This window comes from Symphalangus syndactylus, chromosome 1, assembly GCF_028878055.3.
Source record: "Symphalangus syndactylus isolate Jambi chromosome 1, NHGRI_mSymSyn1-v2.1_pri, whole genome shotgun sequence".
In the NCBI taxonomy this organism is placed as follows: Eukaryota; Metazoa; Chordata; class Mammalia; order Primates; family Hylobatidae; genus Symphalangus; species Symphalangus syndactylus.
In genome coordinates this window covers 115,534,455-115,546,744 of record NC_072423.2, presented here as the reverse complement: position 1 = coordinate 115,546,744, position 12,290 = coordinate 115,534,455, and the positions used below count along the sequence as shown (strand labels likewise).

General features: G+C 42.7%; 1 protein-coding gene across 10 annotated transcripts in view; it reads left to right on the top strand.

The window, feature by feature from the left end:
* The first annotated feature begins 662 nt into the window (after positions 1–662).
* LARS2 (leucyl-tRNA synthetase 2, mitochondrial) overlaps positions 663–12,290 on the top strand; it is a 167,995-nt gene continuing 156,367 nt past the window's right edge. For 3 of the 10 annotated variants that reach the window (XM_063610909.1, XM_063610900.1, XM_055280188.2), the window contains exons 1-2: positions 714–843; positions 6,539–6,793. In XM_063610909.1, the coding sequence (XP_063466979.1) occupies positions 6,560–6,793 (234 nt within the window). In that variant the 5' untranslated portion in view covers positions 714–843; positions 6,539–6,559. Of the gene's footprint in view, positions 943–6,538; positions 6,794–12,290 lie in introns of all 10 variants that reach the window. The other 7 variants (XM_055280185.2, XM_063610888.1, XM_063610896.1 and 4 more) reach the window with 7 other exon arrangements.

Sequence of the window (12,290 nt, the reverse complement as noted above, 5' to 3'; positions counted from 1 at the left end):
ATTAGCAAATTCATTTCAGTATTCTTGACTGCCCACATATGAGTTCAAGTTCTCCTTTAAACCGGTTTTACCTTTTTGAAAATCATGCTTTAACACCACTGGTTCTTTGCAACTCATTGATTTGTTGATTTATTACAAGCATGAAACACTTGCCGGGTGTGTGGCAGTGGGGGCATGGGATATACAAACTCCTCTAGGAAAGGGAAGGCATCATGCTTTCCTGACTCCTAGCACACTTGCCGGGTGAGAAAAGTACCTTACCCCAAACCTATTCTTGCCCAGGTAATTCCACCCCCCGCCCCAGGGCTAGAGGATTACGCCATATGGTGGAAGAAGGTGTCTCACTCATTATGCAGTCAATTAGGAATCAATAGGTCGAGACCTGCCCAAGCCCAGGAGGCAATTGTTGCTACGCTGGGATTCGAACCCTGGGGTCTGGGCTATATCCCAGAGCTCTTTTCACCAGCTGCCGCCTAGTTTATTCTGAGGCCACTAAATCAACGGCTTTCATCCGTCTGCTATAATTGTAATAATTTGAGCCCCAGACATCTAGAGCTTTGCCGACGCCAGAGCAGTTAAAGGGCGTGACAGAGGCCGGGGGGCGGAGCCCAGGGCCGCCGCGCAGACGCCCCGCCCCGCCCGGCGGGCTGCTGGGAGTCGAGGACTGGGTTGCTCTCCCTCCTTCCCGGGTCCCGCCCCCGTCTGTCTGTGTCGACGGCGGACGCTATCGATAAAGTTGTTGTTTTGACAACATGGCGGCGTCCATGATCCGTGGCAGGGCAGTGCTCGCCTAAAGGTGGAAAACGAGGAGTAGAGGAGCCGCAGGCCAGAGCCTGTGAGCAGGTAAACCCCTGAACCGGGCGCAGCGAGATGAGAGACGAGGCCCGGTCTCCTCTTCCTCCGGCTCGGGAGATTCTGACTTGCTGAGAGCAGAAAGGGAAGGTGCGGGCTGGGTTAGGTGGTCCTGGAACCTTGCAGTTTCGAAACTGAAAATATCTGAGATCCAGGTCTTCAGGGTCTTTGAGTCACCGACCCCACTGATAGCTCTGGAGTCTTTCCCAGAAAAATGCATATATACACGTAGTTTTGTACTCAAGCTCCCCTCTCCACTGCTCCCCTACCCCAGATCTTTGCTCCCCGGACTATGGGTTTGGACCCAATTGAAGGTCATCCCTTGCCTCTCTGGGGCCCACAGGTCGTTTTCACGTTAGGGCTCGGAGTTCCTCAGAAAGATGAGGTTCCAGACGAGAAATCTGCCTGAGCTCACAGGTAATTAGTAGCTGCAAAATCCAAGATTTTTTTTGTTTTCACAAAACTTGGTTTCTTTAAGATAAATTTTCCTAGGTGCATTCTTGCACTTTCTTTTGAGTGTTGTACACAGATGCCCTCGTGTGCTTCTCCCCTGTGTCCTGTTTTTTTTTCTGCCTCCTACTCAGGAGAACAGAAAAGGAAGGTGGGTTTTGTCTCACGGGTCAAAACCGAGATCATCCCACACACGCAGGGAAATGAATGACTCGCTCTCAAGGCATCACTGTGGGCTCTGACGGCTCCAGCCTTCAGCAGCCCGTCAGCTCTGTGCCCCAGCACCTCTTCCGTAAAAGGGAAGCCCCTGTGACTGCATGATGCACAAGAAGGAAGGCGGTCTTGGGACCACGGCCTAGAGGGCGGCCAGGGCACTCCCTCCTGCCTGTGCAGGGCGCTTCCTTTAAGCTCCAACTGAGATTGAGGTCAGGGTTGATTCTAAAGAGGGGTGGAGTAGTGGGAATTGATTCTTTGGAAGGATGTGGAAGAAGAGAAGATTCTTCTTCTCTTAGAATAAGATTCTGAGCATCTAAGGACGGAACTGGAGGAGCCAGAGCTAAGGAAGAAAAGGGCCAAGTTGATCATAAATATAAGACATGAGCCACACCTTTCACATCGTCATATCCTCACAGCCGTCTAATAAAATGGCTGCTCCTCACTGTCAGTAAGAGGCAGTCCATCAGGGCTTTGGTGGAGGAGTACTTGGAGTGGCCAAAAACAAGGCCTGGGAAGTAAGGGAAAGGAATAGGGCTGAACCCTAGGAAGTTCTGTAATGAATCATAGCCATGAATACTGACTATATGTTGATTCTTATGAGTCCCCTTATGGAATTAGAACCTGAGTGGGGTCTTGGGGACTCCTAACTTAAAAGGACATGAACTATTCTTAAAAAGGTCTTAACACAGGTTATCAGATTGCCCCCCCAAAAAAAGGTGGAATCAGTTTACATCCCCACTAGCAGTTGTTTAGAAATGCATATTTCTTTTCATTTGCCAATCTGGAAACTAAACTTTCATTGTTTTAATTTGCATTTATTTGATTAGTTGTAAAGTTGATCTTTTTCATATTAACCATTCATATGTCCTCTTTATTAACCATTCATATGTCGTCTTTGCTATTTTCCTTTGCCCATTTTTATTTTTATTTTTATTTATTTAGTTATTTTGAGACAGAGTCTTGCCCTATCGCCCAGGCTGGAGTGCAGTGGTGTAATCTCTGCTCACTGCAAGCTCCACCCCCTGGGTTCACGCCATTCTCCTGCCTCAGCCTCCCATGTAGCTGGGACTACAGGCACCCGCCACCACGCCCGGCTAATTTTTTTGTATGTGTAGTAGAGACAGGGTTTCACTGTGTTAGCCAGGATGGTCTCGATCTGCTGACCTCGTGATCTGCCCGCCTTGGCCTCCCAAAGTGCTGGGATTACAGGCATGAGCCACCGCGCCGGGCCTTCTTTGCCCATTTTTATTTTTATTTTTATTTATTTATTTATTTATTTTTGAGACGGAGTCTTACTCTGTCACCCAGGCTGGAGTGCAGTGGCGCGATCTCAGCTCACTGCAAACTCCGCTTCCCGGGTTCACGCCATTCTCCTGCTTCAGCCTCCCGAGTAGCTGGGACTACAGGCGCCCGCCACCACGCCCGGCTAATTTTTTGTACTTTTATTAGAGACGTGGTTTCACCGTGGTCTCGATCTCCTGACCTCGTGATCTGCCCGCCTCGGCCTCCCAAAGTGCTGGGATTACAGGCGTAAGCCACCGCACCTGGCCCTTTGCCCATTTTTAAAATTCGATGTTTAGTGTTTCTTTTCTCACACATGAGCTCAAGAGTAGCATAACCTTTTGTTTTTGCAGTTTTGGTGAACATTTTCTCATAGCTAATTGCTTGCTTTCCAGTTCTGTTCTTAATGGTTTTGATATACAGATTTTTTAGCATCAGATTTATTAACATTTTCCTTTGTGAATTTTTTCATTGTTTTTAGGACAGAACATCCTGCATCCTCTTAAGATTTATTAAATACTCATCTGTGGTCCAGGTGCGGTGGCTCACGCCTGTAATCCCAGCACTTTGGGAGGCCGTGGCAGAGTGATCACGAGGTCAGCAGTTCGAGACCAGCCTGGCCAACATAGAGAAACGCCGCCTCTACTAAAAATACAAAAAATTAGCCAGGCGTGGTGGCGGGCACCTGTAATCCCAGCTACTTGAGAGGCTGAGGCAGGAGAATCTCTTGAACCCGGGAGGCGGAGGTTGCAGTGAGCCGAGATCGTGCCATTGCACGATCTCATTGCGACAGTGCGACACTCTGACTCAAAAAAACCAAAACAAAATTCATCTGTGTTTTTATTTTTTTATGACACTTTAAAAAACATTCTTATTTATTTTATTTTATTTTATTTTTCTGCTTTTCAGATCCAGACCTACAGTTAAAAAACATTATTTAATCTATCTGGGATTTACTCCAGCTTATGATTTGAGATGGGGCTCTAATTTTAAGTTTTTCTCTTATTTGTTGAATAATCTATTACTATCTAATCTGCTCCTGCTTTTTTAAAAAAATGAACTTTAAATGCTTTTAAATACCCAGATCTGTTTCAGGATTCTCTAGTTCACTGGTTTATTTAAGCAAAGCAGAGGTCATTAGTAAGCCAGGTATTATGTAAACATTTTTAGAAAGCTTATTCTTGTTGTGTAGACAGAGAGTGTAGACAGAGCAGTTCAAGTCACTGTATTTTATAATTTTGTTGTGCCCTTTTGTTCCTATTTGAGAGGACAGCCCAGAACACTCATGTGTTCTTAGGGGATGCTGTCTAGGAGAGAAGTGGCAAGCATCCATCTATGTGTCCTCTGCTAAACAGGCATTGTTTGGCTTGCAAAGGTATGAAACTATTGACTTGGCAAGAGAACCATAAAATCTATGACTTCTATATAATTAGGGAGTTCTAATTATAGCAGCCTAAGCCCTAAAAATATATGCAATTGCCTTAAGTGTACAAAGTGTATGTATATTAGGTCAGTCATATGGAATTGCTAACATTTAACCAATTTCATATAGTTCAAATGCCTGTAGTCAGATCTATGTACTTTAAAATAGCCAAGCCCAACTAATAGAGAGATTTCTTTTTTTTTTTTTTTTTTTTTTGAGATGGAGTCTTGCTTTGTCGCCCAGGCTGTGGAGTGCAGTGGCGCTCACTGCACCCTCTGCCTGCCAGGTTCAAGTTATTCCTCTGCCTCAGCCACCCTAGTAGCTAGGATTAGAGGTGCACATCACCATGCCCAGCTAATTTTTGTATTTTTAGTAGAGAAGGGGTTTTGCCGTGTTGGCCAGATTGGTCTCAAACTCCTGACCTCAGGTGATCTGCCTGCCTCAACCTCCCAGAATGCTGGGATTACAGACGTGAACCACTGCCCCTGGCCTAAGAGAGATTTTTTTTTTTAAGTCTGTACTTTATTCTATCCCTGAAGAAGCAAGAGGTGTTTAATGCAGTGAGAACTGATAATGTCAATGACTTTGGCAGACCAACTTGTAAGATGCCCACATTATGTTGCTATCTTATGTGAGTGTGAAACTCACTGTTATAAGCCTATATTGACCTTCCTGGCAACATTTGTGTTCCAGTACCTTTGTGAAACAGGCCAAATCCTGATAGAAGTGGAATTTTGAGAGAATCAAAGAACATCAGCTTAGAGTGCCGGGTTTCTTTATTTCTCTCTTCTTTTGGAAAGATCTGTTTTCATCTGTTTTTTCACTGTAGCACTTCTTGAATGCTATTATGCCAGAAGGAGAAAGTTTAGGCTATTTAGTCTAATATTTATATTTTAAATATTTGATAAAAATCTCACCTCAACCCTTTGAATAGCAATAAAACATGAAACTTCTTCAATGAGGTCATTTCCAGAATTTACCTGTGGAAGAAGCCAACGAAACATTAAAATTGGATTTTGAATCACAACTGGATATTCTGGTAGGCCCCAACCTATGAGTTGTATTTAAAAAAATAGCACTCACCGTGACCACATGTTATATATTTTTGTTTCTTATCTGCCTCCCTTATTGTTTGTTTCTTATCTGCTTCCCTACTAGTATGTAAGTGCTATGAAAGAAGGGACTCTGGGCCAGGTGTGGTGGCTCACGCCTGTAATCCCAGCACTTTGGGAGGCCAAGGTGGGTGGATCATGAGGTCAGCAGTTCGACACCAACCTGGCCAACATGGTGAAACTCCATCTCCACTAAAAATACGAAAATTAGCTGGGCATGTTGGTGTGTGCCTATAATCCCAGCTACTCAGGAGTCTGAGGCAGGAGAATTGCTTGAACCCAGGAGGCTGAGGTTGCAGTGAGCCAAGATCATGCCATTGCACTTCAGCCTGGGCAATAGAGCGAGACTCCGTCTCAAAAAAGAAAAAAAAGAAAGAAAGAAGGGACTCTGTTTTTGTTTCCTGCTATATCCCCAGTGCTTAGAACAATGTGTGGGCCTAGTGGTACTCAATAAATATTTGGTGGTGGCTTATGCCTGTAATCCCAGCACTTTGGTAGGCTAAGGCAGGTAGATCGCTTGAGCCCAGGAGTCAGAGGTTACATTGAGATATGATTATGCCACTGCACTCCAGCCTGAGTGAAAGAGCAGGACCCTGTCTCTAAAAAGTAAGTAAATAAATAAATATTTGGTAAATGAAGGAGAAACTAAATGAATTAACAGTCTTCTAAATAATGGTTATTTTCTGGTTCAGACTACTGGGTATATTTAACTCATAATAGGTATAAAAATTACTAATAGTAGTTCAGAATTTCTGGCCCTCCTGGGAGGCCTGTGTTTAGACCCCTTCTGATATTTGAGCCTAACGCCAACCCAACATGTGCTTGCGCTCTTCTGAGGCTCGAAGACATAGGAAGTGAAGCCTGCTGGAGAGTCCCTGGGCTGGCCCACGGGGAGGGGAGGGAGGGCACTCCATGCCTTCCATGCAACTTGTGAGGTTGCGCAGGAGCTGGTCAGCTGATGGTCTCCATTTTTTTCCTACAGGATTTTTGCATCTTTGGTATTAGGGGTTACTGACCCTTTATATTTTCTATTAAAAAGTTTGTGTTTAGCTCAATTGAATTGCTAAAGTATTCTTTTCAGGGAAAGAAATTATTAAGAGTAAGAGGAAAGCAGAGGGCCAGAACACTGGACTGCCGAATGGAAAGATAAGCTCTGGGGAGGGTTTGAGGCAGCTCATAGTGTGCTTTCTGCCCTCTTTTTCAGGGCCTTCTCACCTTCTGAAGAATGGCTTCTGTTTGGCAGAGATTGGGTTTTTATGCCTCTCTTCTGAAAAGACAGCTAAATGGTGGGCCAGATGTCATCAGGTGGGAAAGGAGAGTAATACCTGGATGTACCAGAAGCATCTACAGTGCCACGGGAAGGTGGACCAAAGAGTATACATTGCAGACAAGAAAGGATGTTGAGAAATGGTGGCATCAACGAATAAAAGAACAGGCCTCCAAAATTTCGGAAGCTGATGTGAGTATTTTGAGAGATTCTCAGAGGGTAGAGAAGAGGGGCTGAAGGTTTGGACCCTGGGGTTAGACTACATGGTTCAAATAAGATATTAAATATGTGACCTTGAACCAAATTGTTGAATTTCTCTGTGCTTCAATTCTCTTATCTGAGATGCAGAGTGATCACAATAGTGCCCACCTGCACTATTGGGAGGGGTAGTATGGATTGGGAGGCATAAATGAGGTGATACAAGAATAGTGCTTACAAGAGTTTCCAATGTGGTGGATGCACACATAGTAATATTGTGCACGAGGTATATGGCAGACAGCAGCAAACCAGGTGTTCTAGAGCAACATTTACTGGGGGAAGCTCATCAAAATAGGAGCTCTACCAGATGATGGGTCCTTTGTGGTCCATTGCACGGTGGGGCAGCACACAGGGATCTGGCAGGGTCATATCTGAGACTCCAGGAGAGGCACCTGGGCTCCTCGCTGGCTGCATGTTCTGAGAAGTAGCTGCCTCTTCCTTGGCAATCTTAGCCTCCAACTCTGTTCTGCTGCCTTAGCATCATGGTTTGGGGGATACTAGCCCTTTTACCGTTGTGATCTGGGGTAGGGTCTAACCTTCAGGTAGCAGCTACACGAGTTAGTGGACCCTTGGTTTCTGCACCAGGTGCACCAGCTCGGCACTCTACCTGAATTAATGGTGGAAGTATAATACTTGGCTGCAGCCAGTTTGCACAGAGCGCTCTCTGTTCCTTTTCTGGGAGGCCAGCTTGCTGGGAATCAGTCTGGAATGTCTTAACCCTTACCTCTTGATATTGGTCAAAACGACAGCTGGGAGATGTGATTTGTTACATGAAATGTTTGAATCTGATTGGAGTTTTAAATTCTGGTCATCTCTTTGTAGTAGTTATAGTCAAATAATACAAACCGTATATGTTTAATGAAGAGATTAGGCCCAAGGCAAGCAGCTGAGGAAGTACAGCTGCACAAGACCACACCTCTCTAGACTTGCCTTTTCCCCATCTCCTGATTCGGTCATCACATTCATTCTTTCTGTGAGATTGGTGGTTATGAAAAATGAGTAAGGGGAGGAGAGCTATTTGTGTTAAACTGAAAGATGATTTTGGGCAATGGTTAGAAAGAAAAATTGCTATTTAAAAAGGTGTAGTGTATAACAAGTAAAATGAAATGAAAAAAAGAGAAGGTTTGAATGTAATACATAATTTTACAATGAAAGCTTGACTTCTGCCTCATTAGGAAGTGAAAAGCCCTTGTGTCAACATCATCAGACTAATGTAACTTAATGGATTTTTGAAAACAAACTCTTAAGGAGCAGTTTAATTCTGAGTGAGGACAGTAAAATTAGCTTTCTTTTCCCTTTTGGTTTAGATGATCATTTATTGACTTCTAAATGTTTCGACATTGTAGCTTATTGACTTTGTGACATCTCATTCTTCTTAAGCACACAGTTTTTTAAAATGTCAAATGGATCAAAATAAATTGTTTTAGTAATTGGGGAGATAGCATAAGGGGCATTGTGTGTGATCCCCTGGCAGCCCCCTATCAGGGTTTGAATCAAGGAATGGCAAAGCAGAGTGAGCACTCAGTGAGTGAGCCAGAGCCTGGGCTGCAATGCTGGCTCTGCCCCAGGAAACCTGTGTGATCCAGGCCACATCATTTAACGTTTTGGATTCTGGGGCTCCTTGCATTGTTTATCTCACAGAATTGTTTTGAAAATCAAATGAGAAAATGTGTGACTGGATGCATTTTACAAACTAAAGTGGTACATAAATAAAAGATACATGAAGATCAGAACATGGCGTGTCTATCAGGACCTGAGGCTATGACGGAATGCTCGTGGATTTTGAAGCATTTATAATCGATCTCTGGTATTAGATTCACTTGAAATCCACTCAAATAAGTTTTTCGAAATGGAATGTCTTGTCATCACCATAATTATCATTTAAAAAATAATTTCCATTTAATGAGCATTTAACCACGTGCCAGGCACTGTCTTTCAATGATACCTCATTTAATCCTGAAACAACCCAGGGGACAGGTATTATTATCCTCATTTTTGGAGTAAGAAGACTGAGGCTCAGAAAAAGGTTTAGGTAATTTGCCAAGACATGGCAGAGCCAGGATTCAAAATCAAGGGTGTGTTTGATTCCTGAGCTCGTGCTTTTTCACACAGAAACCTTCTTTTGTCTCACCTTTGATTTACAGTTAGCAAACTGATCCCAAAAGGCAAAAGAATTTGCCCAAGGCCTCACAGCTAGTGACAAAGCTAGGACGAGAACTAGGGCTCCGGACTCCTATTGAGGTGCTCCTTTTACTCTGTCATCCTCTAGGCTCAGCCACAGCTTCAGAGCGTGATCTATAAAGAGGCAGAAGTCATCTTTCTTCTAAAGTCAAAAGCTGACAAAAATAATAGGACCCACTTATAAAAGCCATCCTTTCCCCATCATTTAAATCTTAATCTCTTTTAAAGGCTTAAATTCTTACACTTTTATATAATTACGAAAATTTCCCTTTCAATCAGATTCTTGCTCAATTGTAACAGAAGCTCCCATCATTCCTTCTCTCTTTTCCACCCCCAGATGATAGAACTCATTTCATTGTCACAGAGGAAAATGACTTAATTCATGCAGAAAAGCAAAAGGCAGGGACAGGCAATAAGCTGAATACCTTTTCTGCAATAAACAGAAATCTTCATGAATATTAAAGACTTTAGAAAACAATACTTTTCTATGTATCTTTTATGAACTCAGATTTGGATTTTGGCTTAGCTAGTATATAATTATTCATTTGAATTTGCTATTAATTTAATCTTTATTGAACAAATGTAAAAAAAGAGATGCTAGTAAAGAAATTACAGGTGGAAAATGGGGCAAGATTGTTAAATTAAATATATAACAAACAGTATAATAAAAATAATTTTATGTAAAAACTTTCAAATGAAAAACTAGAAACAGCCTAGATCAAGGATTTTACTGTTTTTCTAGCTCCCAAAGAACTCTTAACAGCTATTTTCCCATATTCCTAAAAATTTCTGAAGAATAAGCCATAGGCCTAATTCATTGTAAGGAGTAAGGCATGAATTGAGTGGATAGTTTTCTTCTGATTCTGCACTAAGTAAAAGAATGGGGTCTTGTACCTCCTTGGAGGGACTTGCTCATAAGCTAGGAGGCTTATCTGCCACTCACTTTCTTAAGGACAGTTATTAAGTTACTGAGTTCCCACCAACCCCTGAATCTCAGGTCCTCTCTCACATTTCTGTGGTTTTCCTAAGAGTTATAAATCTGCAGTTTCTAATTAAAGTGTGTGACCAATGTGTTGCTTTCCATCCTGTTTGTATAAATCCATTGTAGTTGTCATTTCAGCAGTTCCAGATGATTTTCTAATTTGTGTATGATCCAGATTTATTAATTGTTCTCTTTTTCCCATCTCTTCCTTCAGGCAGCTTAACATTACTTGGTAATTTCTAGAGGATGGGCAGCACAAAGAAAAGTTCTACTCTAGTTTTTGTGGGTTTCTTTTTGCCACTTGCTAATGGTTCCGTTAAAGGTTTGTTTAACTTCTTTGCTGAAGGAAGTTTACAAACTCCTTGGCAAGAATCTGATTTCTGGTTTCTTCTGCTCTACTGATTATATTTGGTTTATGTGTATTATCAGTCATGTGAACACTCAGCAAATAATATTTAAAAACTCCCTCACACATATGTGCACAAAAGAAGGGTTATGAATATTCTTTTTTTTTGGGGTGGGGGGGATGGAGTTTCACTCTTGTTGCCCAGTCTGGAGTGCAATGGCATGATCTCAGCTCACCACAACCTCCGCCTCCGGGTTCAAGTGATTCTCCTGCCTCAGCCTTCGGAGTAGCTGGGATTACAGGCATGTGCCACCACACCCAGCTAATTTTTTTTGTATTTTTAGTAGAGATGGGGTTTCACCATGTTAGCCAGGATGGTCTTGATTTCCTGACCTCGTGATCCACCCGCCTTGGCCTCCCAAAGTGCTGGGATTACAAGCGTGAGCCACCGCACCCAGCGAATATTCTGTTTTGTGTTTGTTTGCATTGCTTCGGGAGAAGCAAATTCTTAAAGAACTGGAGTAAAGTTCTAGGAACGGAATAAGGCCAGGAAGAAAAAAACAGAAGGCAGAAATAAATAAAAGCAGAAGTTCTGACCCTCAGTGACCAAACAGAATCAATTACCCAGTTACGTGTTGCTCTTCCTTTCTCCCCAGCCCCTGCACCCCTGACCCTGTCATGAGATGATTTAAACTTGGGTGTAGGGAACCCTTCTATTACTTGGGTAGGATTTGTGAAGTTTGCTGGGTAAGAAGTGCTCCATAGGGGCCAGTTATCAGGCTTTTGGAGCACAAAGGCCAACGAACATTTATCCAACATTTTATGAAACTCCTGTTGGCACTGGGGGCAGGCGTGGAGAAAGAGGTGACTAAAGCACAGTTCTTGCCTTTGAACGGTAGGTCCCCCCAGTAGGAGTCCATTCAAGGACTACTATCTTTGTTTGCCTTATCCATTCATGTGTACACTCATGACAACATCATTTTACCAGGGGAAGAATTAAGACGCCAGAAGTCAGTGATCCAATAAGGACTCATTGGCCTGTGTTCCTTCTGTTCAGATACTTGTACAGTTGTCTATGTTTTTCATGATGAAGCTGCTTCTTTCGAAGCTGGAGAGTTATATAACCCTGGTCTGCGGCTGCTTATTTATCATCCCTGGAGAACAACAACCTTCTCCCTTTTTAAAAAGATCTTCTCATTACCTTCCCATTTCAACATTTTTGTTGAAAGATAGGCTTTCAATACAATGGGGAAACTCAGGACCCAGATTGGTACCTTAGGATCCTGTTGTTACTGCTAAACCTACGTCAGAATGCAGCTATAGGGAATTTAGGAAGAGACTCCATTTTTAGAGGTGTTACATCTATGTGATTCAACTATTGCTTCTTTGAATTATATGGATATGTGTATGTTAGAGCTTCCTTTGGAAAAACAAACAGTTCTTTAAGGACCTAGATAGAAGCTGTCTTAAAAGAGAAGTGTTTTTTTGTTTTGTTTTGTTTTTAGTGGAGTAGCCATTCTTTTATTCCTTTACTTTCCTAATAATCTTGCTTTCACTTTCCTCTACAGACTTGCGCTGAATTCTTTCTTGCATGAGATCCAAGAACCCTCTCTTGGGGTCTGCACTGGGACTGCTTTTCTTTCTTTTTTTTTTTTTCATAGGTTATTGGGGTACAGGTGGTATTTGGTTACATGAGTAAGTTCTTTAGTGGAGATTTGTGAGATTTTGGTGCACCCCTCACCCGAGCAGTATAGGCTGTACTCTATTTGTAGTCTTTTATCCTTCACCCCCCTTCCCATCCTTCCCCCCAAATCCCCAAAATCCATTGTGTCATTCTGATGCCTCATAGCTTAGCTTCCACATATCAGTGAGAACAAAAGATGTTTGGTTTTCCATTCCTGAGTTACTTCATTTAGAATAAT